Genomic DNA, 19,834 nt, shown 5'->3' on the forward strand with positions numbered 1-19,834 from the left:
ATCATCTCTGGATGGTGGAAATGGACGTGATTTTAATTTTATGTGTGATTTCCTAAACCCTCAAAATCTTCAATTTTGGAGCTGGGTAGAGACGATGGTAATACAACATTGTGATGTACTGCCACTGAATTGCACATAAAGTGTACACTTTTACGTTAGTTGTGTGAATTTCACCTCATTAAAAATATTCTTCAAGGGGCGCCTGGGTGGCGCAGTCGGTTAAGCGTCCGACTTCAGCCAGGTCACGATCTCGCGGTCCGTGAGTTCGAGCCCCGCGTCAGGCTCTGGGCTGATGGCTCGGAGCCTGGAGCCTGTTTCCGATTCTGTGTCTCCCTCTCTCTCTGCCCCTCCCCCGTTCATGCTCTGTCTCTCTCTGTCCCAAAAATAAAAAAAAAAATTAAAAAAAAAAATTCTTCAATACATATGCATGATTTTATAGCCATTTATTGAAATGTGTTTGAGATGAGAACGAACACGGATTCTTAAGGCTCAAAAGCAGTTCAAGTAGCTGACACTCTCCCGCACCCGTCTTTCCAAGTCACTTGCCTACGCGGCTAGCCTGCAGCGCGCTCCTCCGACCACCAGGGGTCTCCGCGGAGCCCTCGCGTCCCCACCCGCGGAAGAGCGTCACCTCTTGCGCCTTTGAAGCGCGTGTGCTGCCGAGAGGCGTGGTCGGGTTTGGCAGGTCGGCCGGCCAGACCGCCGACCACCTGGTCCACCCCCCGGCTCTTCTCGGTCCTGGGCTGGGGCTGGCCTGTAGCCCCGAGCCCTCGCCTGTCCCTCCACTTCCCACCCCCGGCTGCAGTCTTCTGCTGCTTCCAACTCCCCACCCTTAACTGCCTGCCCCGGTATCTGCCCCCCCCCCCCCCCCCCCGCCGCCCTCCGCCCTGCTCTGCCCCTCCAAGGGCCGTGTCTCTGAGCCCCGACCCCATGGCGCTTCAGGCGCTGCAGAGCTCGGGGGTGGCCTTCCGCAAGATCCTGTCTCACTTCCCCGAGGAGCTGAGCCTGGCTTTCGCCTACGGCTCCGGGGTGTACCGCCAGGTGGGGCCCAGTTCAGACCAGAAGGTGAGCCTGGCCCCGGGGCAGGCCCCACGTCGGGAATCGGCCTCATCTCACGAGGTGCCTTTTGCCTTGGATCCCTCCAGAGCCCTAGAGCTGCCTCTACTACGAGCACTCCACATATCAGCTAGCAAAGTGCAAACTGTGGGAAAGTGTTCCTGGTATAATGACATCATGAGCTGAATTTTGGAGGATAAGTAGGAGCCCACTTATCTCCGGTCTGGAACAGAAGATGCAGTTATGGGGAGGGGAAAGCTGATGCAGAGGCAAGATGGAAGGAAGGAAATATTTGCCTGGTGCTGGTTCAGCGTACTCAGCCTTGGCAGAACATTGGAGTTTTCCGAGAAACTTTAAAATGCTGATGCCTGGGTTCCACTTGCGGAGATTCTGATTTACTTGGTGTAGGCTCAGACCTGGGCTTCAGATATTTTAAAAAATACCCTGCTGATTCTGATAACGCAGCCAAATTTGAGAGTCACATGTATCGCTGTGGGAAAAAATACAACATGAGCCTCTTGACTTCAGGAAGCTGAAGGGCCAGGGCAGACTCAGGGAAGTTATCAGCAAAAGTTAGTGAGTGACCAGTATATTTACCAATGCTCAGAACATTTAACAAGAGTCTATTTAGGACTAGGAGTTGGCTGAGTGCAACAGGAGTGAGGGTACGTGTTCCTTGTGTTGCAGTTCCCCCCCCGCCCCCCCCCCCCCCCCCGTAAATAAAATGGAAAAAAGTTTGCTTTCAAGGTGGAGACAAGATTCAAGACCTTGCAGAGAAGTGGCAGGCAAATATTTTCATTTAAATGGGGCTGTTAATGACTCTCTCCGCTAAGGCTTTAGAGCTTTTGCTGAATTAACATAAAAGGAAATGGAGTCTAAGTAGAGATGTTGTCTGGTGAACTGGATTTTTACTTGCGGCAGTTCATGCACAGCCTAACAATTCACTCTCTTCTTTAATAAACTAAGGAAAAAGAAGTGTGCAGATTGTGATAGGGCACCTCTTGGATTTGGACACCTAGCTCTAATCTGTCCTTAGGTTAAAGTTTGTTCACTTCCTGTTGGAGCCATCTATGCTGTTGCTTGGGTTTCCTTTTTCCCAACTATACTGTATTTAAGTGATACTTTGCTTTAAATTGACAATATGTGAAAAATTATAGATTGTAGGAAATTCTATAGATTAATATAGGCTAGTTATTTTTTCTAACCTGTATTAACATAATTATACATTTTTAAAAAACATGTCCACCCCAGATCTTCAGTTTCACCAGTGGTTTGTGGATTACATTTTGAAAAACTTAGAGCAGGCCTTAGTCTCCTGATTCAATAGCCACTTCTTCATTTTTGCATGAAGATTTTCCTTTGAGTAGATCTGGAATTTCCTCCAAGAACAGGCCCTTTCTTCCCTTTCCCTCACCCTCATTCCCTACAAGATAACAAGTCTTATAGATTCCCTACCCTCAGTGCCTTACTTAGTATCTTTTTCATTTCTCACTGGGAATTTTGCAATTAACCGCCTGTGTGGTTTCCCGGCCTTTAGTCTACCCTCCAGGGAGCTCTTCTGTAGGAAATTTTTTTAGCCTGGCAACCAGCCTCCGTCTCTGGTCTCATCACCACCCCCTGCTTGTGTTCTATTCCAGCCACATTAAACTCAATGCAGCATCAGGAACATGGCCAGCTCTCATATCTACAAGAATGCTTTCCTTTAACAGGACTCCCTTCCCTTCCCCATCCTTCTAATATTTCCACCAAGCCTGCTTAATTCTTGCACATTCTTCAGGACACAGATTTATCAGAGTCTTGAAGAATATGATTTTATAGCAAGATTTCTGCTTCCTGTTCTGACCCCACTCTAAGTGAAATTAGTACATTTTGCATTCCTCTGTCAAGTTCATTTAGTGATAATTCGTCTCTTCTCCCCAGTAGACTTTTTTTAATCTCTACCCCAGGATCTATCAGAGCTCCTTGTAGGTGCTCAGTGAGTGGTTGGTGAATGGCTAAGAATTAAAATAACTTATTTCCCTTTCTATAATATTTTACAGAGCTTTGTCATACTGTGTTGTTTGATCCGGAAGAAGAGTGGGACACATTTAGATGAAAGGCCAGGTGGCATAAGGTTCATCACAAAGAATTTGTAACCAGACTGTGTCTGCCACTCACTGGCTTTGTGTCCACAGGCATGGAACTTACTCTGTGCCTTGATTTCTTTTTCTCTAAAATTAGGATGATAACAGTACCTATCTTGCAGGATTATTTTGAAGGTAGAATGAATTATGGTGCATATAATTCAAAGTATTTGGAAGAGTACATGTTGGGCAGGACAGTACTGCTGTTACTATGTGTATTGATGAAAACAAGCTCAAACTGGTACCAGAGACTTGCTTACATTTTTGCTGACAGCTTCAGGTCTTCAATTTTATTACTCATAATGGCGTAGAATGTTGGAGCTTTCCGCTCTATTTAGGTGCCTTTCTAGGAATCAAAACTAAAATCGTTCTCTTTTCTTCATTCCCAGAATGCCATGCTGGACTTTGTTTTCACAGTAGATGACCCTGTTGCATGGCATTCAAAGAACCTGAAAAAAAATTGGAATCATTACTCTTTCCTAAAAGTTTTGGGGCCCAAGATTATCACCACTGTACAGAATAACTATGGCGCTGGAGTCTACTATAATCCATTGATCATGTGTGATGGTAGGGTAAGTGACTTCGGACCTTTGTTGTAACTTGGGTGGTTATTAAATTAATATTAGAATACCAGCTGAATATATATGTTCTTGCAATTAGGAACTGTTCGCATTCCTGCTGGGTAAAGGTGGTTGAGAGTAACTGTCTTTAAGTTTTGCCTTTGGCCAGTGGTTCTCAAATTTTAATGAGCATCAGACCCACTAGGGTGCCTCTTGGACACACAGATTGCAGTTCCCCATCTCCAGAGTTTCTGATTCAGTAGGTCTGGGGTAAGGTTTGAGAATTTGTATTTTTCTTTTCTTCTTTTCCTTTTTAAAAAAAAATTTTAATGTTTATTTTTGAGAGAGGGAGTAGGGGAGGGGCAGCGAGAGAGGGAGACAGAGAATCTGAAGCAGGCTCCAGGCTCTGAGCCGTCAGTACAGAGCCCAGTGCGGGGCTCCAACTCATGAACCGCAAGATCATGACCTGAGCCAAAGTCGGAGGCTTAACCGACTGAGCCACCCAGGTGTCCCTGTATTTTTTCCATTGAGATATAGTTATATAGTATTGTGTTAGTTTTAGGTGTACAATGTAATAATTTGATATGTGTGTGTATTGCAGGATGATTACCACAATAAATTTAGCTAACATTCATCACCACACATTTTTTTTTTCTTATGATAAGAACTTTTAAGATTACTGTCTTAATAACGAGGATTTGCATTTCAAACAAACTTCCAAATGATGCTGATGCTGCTGGTCTGGGAAACACTTTGAGAACCGCTAGTTTGGTCAGTGGGAGTAATAGGCAGGCCCATTAAGGATGAGTGTGAAGATTAGTCTTATCTATATGGAGGGACAGATACTCCCAGGAAGAAGTTGGAAGTGAAGAGGGTAATTGGGAGAATGTGGTGCCACATGATAGGAACCTCCTGGTGCCAGCAAGTGGGTGGAATTTGAGGATGCAGATAAGATGCACAGATCCCAGCAGAGTGTTGTCTGACAGCAGGAACCCTGCCAAAGGGTCTTTCACATGAAGGGAGCCAGTCTCTAAGAGAGCTCCCAAGACCTGGGCAGGACCGCAGCCTGAGAGGACCAATGGGGGACTATGTCACATCCCTCCCAGAGATTAGCTGGGCTACTGTTGACATACAGGTTCCACCAGCTATGCCAGTTCTGCTTCATGCTGCTGATTGCTTAGATCAATCCTGCTTTGATGTGCCCATAAATCATCCCTGAGGATCTCCTTGAAGTGCAGATTATGACTCACTTGGTCTGGAATGGAGCCTGAGATTCTGCATTTTTTGACAAGCTCCCAAGTGATGCTGATTCTGCTGGTCAATGGATCACACTTTGAAGGGCAGGAGGTTGGAGTATTGACCTGAGAAGGATTTTGAAGACCTGTCTGATCTTGGCGGGAATGGGCACTATGATTGGTGATGTCTGCATAGCCTCTGGGCTAGATGTATACTTTTCCGGTTGAGGTCTAATCCTGCTCCGCCTGCATTTTGCAGTTGAAAAGATGAAGGTTCAGAGAGTGAACATGGCTTTCATAAGGTCATGCGACTCGTTAGTGACAGTTAGTGACTTTCAGGTCAGTGGTGTTTCCATTACCTCCCAGCTGTTACATGCCTGCAGCAAGAAGGGCTTTTTCTGCAGTATTGCAGCCAGATCGGAGGGGAGATTGTTGCTCGGTACAGCTTTTCACGTCTGCTTCAGTCATGCCAAACGCATAGCTTTGTTCTTTCTCCATAATTAGTATTATGCTGAGCCTATCTCTAATTAGTGGTTTCAAATAATATTACAAGCTCCAGTAACCAAATGTTGGGGCATAATTATATGCTAAAGAGACTGTACTTTTTAATTGAAATTCTTTAGCTACTTTTTAGATATTCGTAGCCTGAGAAGGCTGTTTGGATACTGAAGTTTAGCAAAGTGAGTCTGAAGTTACTCATTGAAGCAAATGGGATTTTGTAACCTGGAACAACTACATTTAGGGTTTGTACAAATTGCTTTTGAAATGAGCTTGGCCATAATTCCATGTGTTTAGCTCTGATAAAGAGGTTTAATTTTTGGAGATGTGGCTTTGTAATTACAAAAGTGTTTGAAATACTCAGTAGCAAAAGGGAAGTTCACCATGTAAAGGAATTTGGTGAAAACTTCTAAAGAAAATGTCTTGTATTCTGTGATGAAATGAATGTTGGAAGCCCAGACTGAAATTCAGGGACCTAGTTTTTACACTGCTACCATGGTTATGCCATTTATTAGGTTTCTTATTTCTCAGATGAGAACCATGAACTATATCTTGGCTTCTCACACTGTCTGTGGTACAGACTCAGTTTTTATTTCCAATCCAGGGAGGACCAATAGGTACTGGACAGCACCTAAGAGCCGTTGTTCCTTTAACATCACAAGAGCCTGAGTAAAGATAGTGGTCACTTCACCTCACATCACTGAGGGGACAGATCAGTCTTGGAAACTAATCCTTTGTGACAGACTTTGTGTTTTCACAAGGTAGATTTAAAAAATTTTTTTTTCAACGCGTTTATTTATTTTGGGGACAGAGAGAGACAGAGCATGAATGGGGGAGGGGCAGAGAGAGAGGGAGACACAGAATCGGAAACAGGCTCCAGGCTCCGAGCCACCAACCCAGAGCCCGACGCGGGGCTCGAACTCACGGACCGCGAGATCGTGACCTGGCTGAAGTCGGACGCTTAACCGACTGCGCCACCCAGGCGCCCCTCACAAGGTAGATTTTAAATGGCTTTGGAAATCTAGGTGCTACTCTGCTCAGAAATTTATTACCTTAGGTTTTGCATTTGCAAAAGTGATAGTATGGTATTTTGCCCTCCTTGATGCCCATTTCTCTTCTTTTCCAGCTTATCAAATATGGGGTCATTAGCACTAGTATTTTGATTGAAGATCTCCTCAACTGGAATAATTTATACATTGCTGGACGACTCCAGAAACCGGTGAGCAAGTGTTTTATTGGCTGCCACAGTTAAGGATGTCTCTCCTCTCTGAACCTAACCCTGCTTTCGTCTTTGTGATTGCATTAAGATGGAACTCCAAGAAACAAAAATGTATTTCAGATTCCTTTAAGTCCTTATAGAATTCAGTGCCAAACAATATCCAGATATTACCCACACTACCCCTGCCCGCTCTCTAAAGATAGTCCAGTTGTCTGAATGGATCAGCCTCAGAGTCAGTACCTATAGATGGCAGTACCTTTGGATGGCAGAAGAGGTGCTCAGTGCCTCAATGGAGCCTCTATCAGCATGACCCAGATCACCATTTCGGAATGTAAGTGCCACAGGGCAGTTTTTGTCCACTGAAGTATCCCATCAGTGCCTGGGACAATGCCTGGCACGCAGTAAGCGTTCAGCAACCATTTGTTGAATAAAGGAATAAACCAGGTAGTCATTCAGAGGGGAGTAGATTCTGATCCACTTTCTTACTCTCCTCAGGCCAGTGGTGAGATCCTGCGATAAGTCCTTCCCTCATTTGGGATTCTACTAGAGGAGGCTATGGGGGGAAGGCTTCCCCCTGGGCATAAGAAAAAAGTGGAAAGGACTTGAACTTTTGACATGTATTTACATATTACATTTCTTCTTTTTTGCTGATATATAGCCTATTTTCCATGAAGGAGTCTTTTCATAGTTTAAGAACTGTGTGACATAGTCACAGTTGCTAATGTCACAGCAAGGAACGGTTTTTGTGCTGTTAGAGAGTCTCAGGCCCCACAACAGGGTACATGGATTGTTCTCAAATGTTTCCCATAAGAGGGACTATGCTGCTCCCTTTTTTGTCATTTACGGCAAAAATTAAAGATTTATACAACCTTAGCTCACTTGGTTGTGCCATAAAAATCTCTCTTGATATACATGGGCAGTCACAATTCTCTTGCCTTGCTTCTGGGCTTAGAATTTAATAGTGCAGCTCATTAGAACATCCAGAACCACTTGATCAGGGCAATAGTTACATGGGTAAGTCTATATATGAAAATTTGTCAAGCTGTTCCCTTTAAACTTGTGCACTTCACTAAAAACATTTAAGTCCAGAAGCAATAGGCATACTGAAATAACTTCATATTTATGTAGATGAATTTCTCATTTCTAAGCTGCATAATTAATAAAGACAATCTAGTAAAGCTGGATAATCAGTAAAATAATTGAACAAATAGATGTAATTGAAAATTTGTGTATGTTAATTTTCTTTCCATTTTTTCTTTTTTAATTTACAAAATGTGTAGCCTGATGGAAGAGTAATGCAAGTGGAATTAGAAGCCTTGGGTCTTATTCATTCATGCCACTTATTAGCTGTTTATGTGAACTTGGGAAACTTATTTGATCTTTTTGAACCTCAGGTAATTTATCTAGGATAAATACAGTGCTTGTCCTGCCTGCCTCACGAAGGCAGTGACGAGTAGAAGCAGAACGGAAATGCTGGAAAGAACATGGGTATTTTAGACTCAGATCTAGGGCTTGGATCCCAGCTCTGACACTCCCCAGCTATGTGACCCTGCACCAATGACTTAATTTCCCTGAGCCTTGGGACATCCTCATCTGTGTATGAGGCTGACAGACACCAACCTTAAAAGGGATTTGAGAAATGCCTAAATCTAAAATGCCTGGCACTGGGCGCCTGGGTGGCTCAGTTGGTTAAGTGTCCAACTTCGGCTCAGGTCATGGTCTTGCAGTTCGTGAGTTTGAGCCCCACTTCAGGCTCTGTGCTGACAGCTCAGAGCCTGGAGCCTGCTTTGGATTCTGTGGGTCCCTCTCTCTCTGCCCCTCCTCCACTTGCACTCTATCTCTCTCTCTTTCAAAAATAAATAAACATTTGTGGGGCGCCTGGGTGGCGCAGTCGGTTAAGCATCCGACTTCAGCCAGGTCACGATCTCGCGGTCCGTGAGTTCGAGCCCCGCGTCGGGCTCTGGGCTGATGGCTCAGAGCCTGGAGCCTGTTTCCGATTCTGTGTCTCCCTCTCTCTCTACCCCTCCCCCATTCATGCTCTGTCTCTCTCTGTCCCAAAAAAAAAATAAAAAAATAAAAAAAAAAAAAAATAAATAAATAAATAAATAAACATTTGTAAAAAAAAAAAAAGAAAGAAAATGTCTGGCACTTAGTAGATATTCAGAAAATGATCTTTACTTTCTCTTTGTCCTTGCCTATCTCAGTTATTTTGAGATAAAGTGAGATACTGAATGTGAAAATGTTGTATTATGCTCTGTACTATGATTTGTGCTTACAATATTTCCATTTTTTTTTTAAATAAGCTTTAGAAAATGAAACACCGTGAAATCTCAGAATTTAAGCCCTGAAATGACCTCAGATTTCATCTAAATGTCACATATCCTGGTAAAATAAAACCAGCAACTCAAGACAAGTAGTAGCTGCTACACCCATCTTGATAAAAATTGCATTTCTCGGGGCGCCTGGGTGGCGCAGTCGGTTAAGCGTCCGACTTCAGCCAGGTCACGATCTCGCGGTCTGTGAGTTCGAGCCCCACATCAGGCTCTGGGCTGATGGCTCAGAGCCTGGAGCCTGTTTCCGATTCTGTGTCTCCCTCTCTCTGCCCCTCCCCCGTTCATGCTCTGTCTCTCTCTGTCCCAAAAATAAATAAACGTTGAAAAAAAAAAATTAAAAAAAAAAAATTGCATTTCTCATCTAACTTGAAAAAGAAAATGTTATCAAGAATGATGACTATTCTTCAGGCTTATTAAGTTTCTAACTCAAGAAAACTAGGCTATCTTAAGAATCACTTGAAAATAACACATGGTAAAAAATAAAATCAAAAATTATAAATGGGCAAATTAACTTTCACCCATTAGCAGCTTCCCTATCACCTAGAAATCACTGCTAACCAGAGAATTCGGTGATAACTATCTTTAAACCAATGATTTTTGCCACTAGGTGGCAGCAAATAGTAATGAAACTTGAACAAATCTGCTAAAAAGAGGGTTGATAGCATTGTGGACAAAAAAAAAAATAATTGAAGATCTTAGAATTGTGAGAATACGAGTGCGAATTCTTTGCTTTTATGTATTTACAAAGAAGTATTTATGTTAAATGATATTGTCTAAAGCTCTAAAATTGTCTTCCATATTGCAAATAGAATTTCTCAGTTCATGTCTTTAAAAGGAATATACAGAGGGTATGTGGGAATTCACTGTACTTTCCAGTCAGTTTTGCTATAACTCTAAAACTGCTATAAAAAATAAATTTTATTAATAATAATAAAAAAAGAAATATAGGAGCGCCTGGGTGGCTGAGTCAGTTGAGTGAATGGCTCTTGATTTCTCCTCAGGTCATGATCCCAGAGTTGTGGGACTGAGCCCAACAACAAGTTCTGTGTTGAGCGTGGAGCCTGCTTAAGATTCTCTCTCTCTCTCTCTCTCTCTCTCTCTCTCTCTCTCTCTCTCTCTCTCTCCCCCTCTCCCCCCTCTCTCCCTCTCTCTCTCCCCCTCTCTCTCTCTCCCCCTCTCTCTCCCCCTCTCCCCCCCCCTCCCTCCCTCTCCCTCTGTCCCTCTCCCCCACTTGTGTGCGTTCTCTCTCTAAAAATATATATATAAAAGAAATAAATATAAAATATAAAAAGATGGACATTTCTGGAAAAAATTGAGTGTAAATTAAAGTTCTATTATACTTTACCATTAACTTACCTTGTAATTGAGGAGATGAACTATTTTTATTTCTAGGGCAGCTTTAAGTTTCCGAGTCATTTCCCAAGTCATATTTGTATGAAATATGAAATTTAAAGTATTTAACAGAATCTTGTGGCCAATCCTTTTTTAGGTCAAAAGAACTCTAAAGTAAAATTAAGTCATTCCCCTAATTTATTTAACCTAAGTCTGGGTTTTTGTATATCTATGTTTAGATAATTTGGCTTGAATTTTTAAGACATTCACATTGACATACAATGTCAATATTTTGCTAGTAATATAGCTTTTTTATAACAAATTATTGACATATAATTCATATATTATACAGTTCATCCACTTAAAGTGTTCAATTCAGTGGTTTTTAGTATATTCACAGTTTTGCAATTATTACCATATTGTAAATTTATTGATTTGCTTTTTGCAGATAGAAAATTCCAAGTAGTATTAAAGATCCCTGAAAGAGAGTTGGAAAACCTGACTTACTGGTTTGGGCTCTGCCCAGTTGTGAGCAAATGTTTGCGTCCCTAGCCTTTGAAATGCAAAATTTGAGTCATTAATATACTTATTCAGACAACTAAGTTTTTTCTCTGTGGTTACTAAAGGAATAAAAAAAATAATAACACCACATTGCTGACCCTGGAAAAGCCCGCAGTCCAACAGGCATATAATAAGGTTTCAACTAGCTCGAATGTTCAGTGTTTCTTCTTAGTCCTCAAGCAGTAACCATTTAGAAAAATTAGTCTTTCTGGTCATTTGGAATGGGAAACTTCTGTGAGAAGTGTCATTTGGTTGAGTGTTTGAACACTAGGTAGGGCTGTGTTCCTTGTGAACTGTAACTTCACTTTTTGCAATTCAAGGACTGTCTCCCTGAGACCGTATTATAGAGGAAACCACATGTGACTCTCTTTTTTTTCTGTTTTGAAAGGTACTCACAAATCTCTCCGAGTTGGGCTTTTGAAAGTCCCTTCAAGCATTGCCCCTTCCTCTTCCCAGTAAAGATTTTTCTCCTTGGCAGTAGTGCTAATGCTATCTGTGTGGTTCAGGTCGGGGCATTCCCAGTAAGATACAAACAGCTATTCACAAATCTGAGGATTTTCTTTTTTTCCCAGGCCTCTCTGGCAGCGTCCCAAGAGTTCGCTGGCTTTTCACTCTGAACCACAAATAACAGTGCTGCTGAGACAAGTTCCTAGGTCACCTTACACTGGAGAGCCAAATCAGCACAGTAGCAGAGTCTTCTGAATTGACATTTTTCCTTTGAGTAAGGATGCTTTTATTTTTACTCTCTTAACCTTAAATAGCAAACAGACTGCTTTTCTACAACCTAAGTAGAACAGCTTTCTTAGAGAACAAGTGTATTGCTTTGAATAGGAACGTTTTCCCCAAAGTTACTCTTTGCATCTGTGATTGGTTAGCATCTCAGAATAACCTCTGTTTTTATTTTCTGTAAAAGCCACCAAAAAGAGAGAGGATGAAGAATTATTGAGCAGGACCTGATGAATGAGGATGACAAATAGGGTTTTGGAAGTAAACCTGTGTCACAGGGTTGTAGAAAGAGCTCTGGATAAATCAGGGACCTACGTCCTCTCTTGGGGTGCTTCTCAAGGGGGAGTCTTTTAACCCTCTGGGTCTCAGCCTCCCCATTAGTAAGATAAGGAGGTTCCCCTTCTAGATCCATGATTCTATATGGAATACAAAGTTCATGAAAGTTACTCAAGGAATAAATATAGGTGTTATTATAGCACCCGAACATAGCTTTTAATCATCTTTTCAAGATAAATTAACCAGCACCAAAAAAAAAAAAAAAAGTTAGCCAGAACAGATCCCTAACTAAATGCATGAGAATAATTCAAAATATTTAGAGCAGGATTTGCCAAGTATAAGGGTGTTACCCTGATTTTTGCCATGGACTCATTATGCAACCTTGGGCAAGTCAGGCTACTGGACTGCACCTTCGTTTTACTTTCTGCAGATGATTGCAATAATGCTAAACTCACCCAAGTGCTGAAAGGCTTAATTAAGGGCTATTAAGTGCTGTAATTACAAGGGAGGAGTTGGTAGTAGTGAATAAAGTGGCTTACCTACCATTTGAGACGTTTGGATGTTATAAATATGCCCTTAGAAAAAAAAGTAGGGACAAAAGGTGAAAGATAGAAGTGAGGTTCTTAAGTTTATAAAATAGTTATGTTTCATAATGCTGTTTTTTACAATTAAAAAAAGAAACTCTATTTTGAGACAGACATCCCTCCTTTATCCTTGCCGTCCAATAAAACTTCAGAGTTTCTCATAGTGTATGTCTTTTATGTGCCATCTTAATTTTTCTCAGAAATCATCTTCCTTTGACAAATAAAAGGCAACTTAAGCCCTATTCTCTAGAATGGGAGAAGATTTGGTGACAGCACCACATTGTGTACGGAAAGCGAATCCATTTTGCTTGTGTGAGAGTCTTTATTAGGGACTTCTAGACCCCTTCCTTGTTTAGAAAATCAGTCCGAAGCAGCCTGATGGTTTATGGATCATGCTGGGAGTGTAAATTGGCACAGCCACTCCGAAGAGCAACTTGGCATTTCTGCTTCTAAGTATGTACTTGAGAGCAGTGGTTCTCAAAATGTGGTTCCTGGACCAGCAGCATTAACATTACTAGGGACTTGTTAGAAACGTACATTTTCAGGCCTGACCCAGGCCCACTGAATCAGAAACTCTGGGGGTGGACCTAATAATATGCATTTTCACAAGCTCTCCCAAGAGATTCTGGTGCTTATTAAAGGTGACATCCCCTCGCCCAGAGAAGCTCTTGAGTCACGCCGCAAGAAAGACCCAGAAGGAAGCTACGGGTCCATATGCAGTATCTCATGATCTAACCAACAACCTTATCAATTTGGTTCTGTTATTAACCCCATTTTATTGATAAGGGATTATGGCCATAGTCACAGAGCTAGTAAGAGGTGGAGCTGGGTCTTGAACACATTTTCTTTCTCCCCCCCCCCCCCATATTCCTTTTTCATTTATTTATTTATTTATTTTTAAAAAGCTGGCCAACCAATATCATCAGTTCCCATACTTTTTAATGTTTTCACACCTGTGAGTACCCCAAACCTGGGCATCCCTGTCCTAGATCCCATCCCCAGCCCCCTGCCATCATAGCCTTGTTGAACACATTTTCTTGACTTTACAGTGCAGTCTTCAAAACAGAGAATCTCAGAACAGACTGGACCAATGTGTAGTTTAATGGACTTGGTGGAAGTCAAAGAGAGCAGCTTCTGGTGGGTGTATTCAGAAGAAAAATCCTTTTTATTGACCAAGTCACTCACTAGTACATGAGATAGTTTGCATTTATCATTTCATTCTATCTTTGAAACAATTCTTTGCTGCGTATTTATCCTCATGTTGTAGATGAGGACTTAAGTTCAGAGAAGTTAAATAATTTGCCCAAATTCACACAGCTAGTAAATCCCTAGACCTGAACCCATACCTATCCCCAAAGCCATCTGCTTCTACTGTCGCTAATTTTCTTTCCTTTTTCCTTAGTGAAGTTCAAAATAAAGCATGAAGTGCTTAGGTTATATATGGATAAGAACAAAGGTGAGTTCTAAATAAAGGAGTTAAACGCCTTTCTCTACCATGAAATTAAGTAAAGAAGACTGAGACTATAAAATTGTAAAATATAAAATTTCCCGAAGGACACGCATTCCTTTTATACTGACTTCTTTTTCAAAACCCATGGAGAGTTTATTCATTTGAGAGAAATTTTTCTTTCTTTTCTTTCTTGTATCTGATATCTTTGGTTTAGCATCAAAAGCAAGCCTCTGGGATTGCTTATTAGAATAGCAATTATTTTGTGTTGGCTGGCCTAATCTTCTAAGATCTTTTGGGCTAAGGGATTGGGACAGCTCCAGTGCATGTGTAAACCCGTAGCTTGAGCAATACTCTACTGCAATTTTTCTTCTGAATGTTCTGAATGTTCTGTTTTTTTGCAGGTGAAAATCATAGCAATGAATGAGAATGTTGCTCTTAGGTCAGCCCTTGATAAAAATCTGAAGAGTGCTGTGACCACGGCTTTCCTCATGCTACCCGAAAGCTTTTCTGAAGAAGACCTCTTTATAGAGATTGCTGGACTGTCTTATTCAGGTTAGTAGATCTGGTGCTCACGTTTTCTGCAAGGAGATTTGTTGTGCAGACCAACATTCCACTCCTCACGCTACACAGGAGGCATGGCACCCTTCGTCCTGGATCCCATCACTTCCCGTGCACGTTCCTGCAGGAACCCCATGATTTGCCTCCAAGGTCTCTCCTTCCCACATCTGTATATAGATCACCCCAGGGTAATCTTGCTGTTGTTGTTACTGTTCATTTTCATTTTGAAACAATTTCAAACTGACAGAAGAGTTTCAATAATGATATAAAAAACTCCCATATACCCTTTCCCCAGATTTGCCAATTTTAATGTTTCACCACACTTGTGTTGTCATTCTCTTTGTACTAGTGGTTTTCTGACTCTAGTGTGCATCAGAATCCCCTGGAAGGCTTGTAAAAACAGACTCCTGGGCCCACCCACACACAGCTACTTTGGTAGGTCTGGGGGATGGAACCTAAGAATTTGTATTTCTGGAAAGTGGATGATGCCATTGTACCTCTATGGATCCCACTCGGAAAACCACTGCTCTCTCTGTATCTGCAAATGCTGTATTATGTTTTTTTTTTCTGAACTATTTGAGAGTAGTTCATTCATATCCTGTCCCCATCAGGCCAAATGCTTCAGTATATGTTTCCCAAGAACAAGGATGTTCTCTTACATAACCACAGTACAGTTACCAAATTCAGGAAGTTTATCACCAATACAGTACTTTTATCAAATTGAGGATCCATAGTCCATATGTTATTGCTGGTCACAGTGATGTCCTTTTTAGTGTTTTTTCCCCCTCAAGTACGTGATCCAGTCAAGGATCACATTTATTAAGATGTCCTCTCTCTTTTATCTTTTAATCTGAAACACTTCCTTAGCCTTTTTTTGTCTTTCATGATATTCACATTTTGAAGTCTCAGACCAGTGATGTTTGTGCCCTGACAAGCAGAGTTTTCTCTCTTCTAAGCAATCCATGGGGAGACATTTGAAGATCATGAATATATTCTGCTTCCCGTCAAACTTTCCTTCCTAGATTAAGCATTCAGTGATGATTCTTGCTTGAACCAGTCTTTACTATGATGGTTACAAAGTGGTGACTTTCCAGCTCCACCTCTCCTTGCACATAAAGGAAAAGCTTTCCCTTCTTCCCCATTCATTACTTTCTTTATCAATCTTAACTTCCTTTCCCTTTCTCCTTAAACCAGTTGTGTTCCTCAGATATGTCAAGGGCCCCCTTCAGAGGGGAAGGGGAAAGCTGAGAAAATAAAGCCCCTGGCCCCTAGCCCCTGACCTGGCCACAACCTGAGGGGAGTCCCCCTTCCTGTTTATTGTAGTAAGGATCTATGTAAAACTTCATTTACAAAGAGTAGTCTGCAACTTTTAAAATAGTTTGAAAACCACTGTCTTAAATAAATGTCTTCTTTCCCAGCTTTTAAGTGTGAGTCAAGGAACTATGCTCAAAACACTGCAAAAGCAGTTTACTCATTTTCTGAATCCCTGTACAGATAAGATTTCATGGAAATCTAATGCTGAAAGAGACCACTAAGGCCTGTTCTTCAGTCTTTTTTTTTCCCCCGAAAGGCAGCTTGCAGGACTACAGCTGCAGTTGCAATACTGGGGAGAAAGGAAGTGACAAAACCTCCGTCTTGGTCGCTTCCAGCTCCACGTGGCAGCAGCCCTGCCTTTCGGCAGAAAGTGGAGGAGCAAAGGCTGGTGCGGCTAAGTACCAGGATGAATGGGCCTGCACGCCACATGTGGGCAAAAGGGGCCCCCATGCTCCCCTGTGAAGATAGATAGACCCAGAGCCTTTTTTGAAGGGCTAACTTGGTGGGAGAGGTGCAGAGCCGATTTCTGCTTTGCCCACATCACTGCCGCTCTTCCATTTTCTCCCCATGATCAACATCAGCAGAGTGTTGGCTGGATTCTAGGAGTTCCTATACATTCTGAGCATTGATTAAAGAAGTTTATCAAATGACATAACTGCCTGCACCTATGAGCAGACTTTAAGTTAGCATTCAAGCTGCAATCAGTCTTCAGCTGACTTTTGCTTTGTCTCCTGGAAGGGCCGTGATTTATACCCTTCTCTTCTCCTGTACTGTGAAACAGGTACTGGGTGTTCAGTGAGTACTTGCTGACTCATAACAGTATCATTCTCTGTTTTTGCTTCTTTTATAATAATTATTATACAGCAGTATAGCAGTGCTATACCAGACACAGATAGGTAGGTGGGTAAGTAGATAGATGAGTAGGTAGGTGGGTCGAGGGGAGGTTAGTTATATAGAAAAGTCGATCATTTATTCCATCATTGAAACCTCACACAACAAGCCTGTTTGTTGAACAGGCTTTTCAGTGTGCCTTCCATGTGACACACACTGCTCCAGGTCCTGGGTATACACTGGTGAGCATGACGTGAGTGAGACTCCTCAAGGAGTTCATGTTCTCTTAGGTAGAGCCAGACAGTAAAGAAGCAGTAAGGTCATTTCAGAGAGTGGTAAGCGCAATGAAGAGAAGAAAATAACTCAAGATGAGGGCCACCGTAACGGTGGATAGTCAGGGAGGACCCTCTAAGGTAGTGATGTCTGAGCTCATATCTAATAGTGGCATGGAGCTTGCCCTGGGCTCCCAGGAGAAGGGCAGAGAGAGAGAGAGAGTGAAAGAGAGCGCGCTTCCTATGAGGCAGGTCCTCACCTTGGTGTGCCTAGCTCCAACTTTCTCAGCTTCCACTTTTTCCCATTTCTTATCTGGTCTCCTCTTGCTCTCTTATCGTTATATTATTTATTGCTTAACCCAGATTTGGATCTGAGAATTTGACCAAGGATCCCACATTACTCATCTCACGGAGGTTGTCTTCTTTTTACTGCAAAATGTAGGACACAACATTTGGCACATGTTCTCCAGAGGGAACTGAATCCAGCTTGGTGCGGTCCCTAGCTTATATGTGAGACACTCTGCAAAGAGCATTCTATTAGTCAGTGGTTAGAACTGAGAACATACTTTTCCATTAGGACAACATTATATGATGGTTGTTCCTAGGCCAGGACACAGCACAATTAATGGTTACGTACTCTATAATATAATGGAATTAAAGTGGAATAGTGAGGCTAGGGAAGGATCTAGGCCCTGCAGGTAGATACCTTTCACAGATATGAGACCTGCCTCAGGCCATGTGTTGAAAGGCAAGCTTTTCCTCTTGCCTTTCCTAGACTTCTGAGAACCTAGTATCCTTGAACTGATTGGATTCTAACCTTTCTGCAAATCACCTAAATCTCCCAAGCCCCCGGAATATTTCAAACTTTAAATTATCCACCAATCTCATTTTTATTTACAGCTTTGACATTTATTTTGCACCGTTTCCATGTGAGAGACAATATGTTGTTCCTAACCTGCGTAGGTCAGCATTTCTCCCTGGAAGGGGGTGGGGATGGGGAGACAGGAAACAGCATCTCTCCATATTATTGGGCAAGTTTCTGCCCGTAGTTACTAGCACAGACAAGAGCTGTCTGTATTACTAGCAGTAATAATAACCCCTTACAATTTTATATAGTATTTAAGGATCACTTTGCCTTGGGGGTCGGTCTTGATGGCTTTGTTGTAAATGATGGTGAGAAAGGAGTAGGTGGAAGATGAGAGCCTGAAAATTGGGAAGGCAAAAGCTTTCTAATCTTACTTCACTTATTCTTAGAAGTCAGCATTTAAGTAAACAGAAAAGGCAAACCAAATGAGCTTTAAAGGGTCACCTTGACCTTTCTCATGTAAGTACAAACTATTAAAATGACTAATTTTACATAATGATCCTGGTTTAACATTTATCAAATGAATCAGCGTCCCATACCTCATGAAGAATTAAAGCTATAATTTCTGCTCTAAGGAACTTCACATTAATAAACATGCAGTCATAGTGAGTCAGTGATAGGCTTAAAAACAACACGTGTGAAAAAAGCAGGGAGTGTGAAAGAACACAGCTTGTTTAGGGAAGAAGGAATAGATAGATGTAACTGAAGTCCGTGGCTCATAGTAGGAGAAAACAGTAGTCATTATCATGTGCCAGGAACGACGCTCAATATTTTTGATTGAATAACTAGTTTAACCTTCACAATAACCTGTTCCTTTGACTGTGTGCTGATTTATTGCCCAATTTTAAGATTAGAAAACTGAGGCCCAAATCTGTCTAAGGTCATTTGTCTGGTAGGTTAGTAGGTAGTGGAGCTAGAATGTTATTTATTTATTTATTTATTATTTATTTATTTATTTATTTATTTATTTATTTAAACTTTTTTTATTTTTGAGACAGAGCATGAATGGGGGAGGGGCAGAGAGAGAGGGAGACACAGAACCGGAAGCAGGCTCTAGGCTCTGAGCCATCAGCCCAGAGCCTGACGCGGGGCTTGAACTCATGGACCGCGAGATCGTGACCTGAGCTGAAGTCAGATGCTTAACCGACTGAGCCACCCAGGCGCCCCTATTTATTTATTTTTTAAATGTTTATTTATCTTGAGAGAAAGAGAGAGTGAGGGAGGGGCAGAGAGAGAGAGAATCCCAAGCAGGCTCCACACTGTCAGTACAGAACCCAACATGGGGCTTGAACTCACAAACCCTGAGATCATGACCTGATCTGAAATCAAGAGTTAGATGCTTAGTAGGGGCACCTGGGTGGCTCAGTCAGTTAGGCATCTGTCTTCAATTCAGGTCATAATCTCACAGTTCCTGAGTTCAAGCCCCATGTCCAGCTCTGTGCTGACAGCTCAGAGCCTGGAGCCTGCTTTGGATTCTGTGTCTCCCTCTCTCTCTCTGCCCCTCCCCTGCTTGTGCTCTGTCTCTCTCTCTCCGTCTCTCAAAAATAACTAAACGTTAAAAAAAAGAGTCAGATGTTTAACTGACTGATCCACCCAGGCTCCCCTGGAGCTACAATTTTAGCCCACACTCTTCACCATTTAACTTCACTGCCTCTCTGGTATTTTGGAGACAAGGTTGTGCCCTGGCCAGGCCAGGCAAGGCATTGAATACAAAGGTAAATGAAAGTGGAATTTGACACCCTGTACACAAGCAGGAGCCACAGGTTTCAGGCATTGCAAGACGGTGGGAGATTCATTGCTGTGGAAAGATCATTTTGCCAGCACTGTGCAGGAGGCAGAGAGACTAAAACAGGAAAAAGTCTTACTCAACAAATAATGATGAGAGTCTCCTATGCCAAGCACTCTTTAAGCTCTGGGAATGAAGGAAGTAATTAAGGCAGGCATTGTCCCTGCCACTGTGGGGCTTTGATTCTGGTTGAAAAGTCAGTCAGCAAACACATGGCAGAACAGGGGAGGGAGGCGAATGTGTACATGTTACATT

General features: G+C 42.2%; 1 protein-coding gene across 7 annotated transcripts in view; it reads left to right on the forward strand.

The window, feature by feature from the left end:
* The first annotated feature begins 656 nt into the window (after positions 1-656).
* Positions 657-19,834, forward strand: part of TAMM41 (TAM41 mitochondrial translocator assembly and maintenance homolog) — a 50,087-nt gene continuing 30,909 nt past the window's right edge. For 3 of the 7 annotated variants that reach the window (XR_015248245.1, XM_086697408.1, XM_086697410.1), the window contains exons 1-4: positions 657-1,119; positions 3,569-3,751; positions 6,599-6,691; positions 14,355-14,505. Coding sequence is in view for 6 of the 7 variants with exons in the window: in XM_086697408.1 (XP_086553534.1) it covers positions 931-1,119; positions 3,569-3,751; positions 6,599-6,691; positions 14,355-14,505 (616 nt within the window). In the remaining variant the exon portion in view is untranslated. Of the gene's footprint in view, positions 1,120-3,568; positions 3,752-6,598; positions 6,692-11,489; positions 11,639-13,408; positions 13,641-13,905; positions 13,960-14,354; positions 14,506-19,834 lie in introns of those variants that run through there. The other 4 variants (XM_086697409.1, XM_086697413.1, XM_086697412.1 and 1 more) reach the window with 4 other exon arrangements.

The sequence above is a fragment of the Puma concolor genome, chromosome A2 (genome assembly GCF_028749965.1).
Source record: "Puma concolor isolate L17-30 chromosome A2, mPumCon1.1.hap2, whole genome shotgun sequence".
Lineage (NCBI taxonomy): Eukaryota > Metazoa > Chordata > Mammalia > Carnivora > Felidae > Puma > Puma concolor.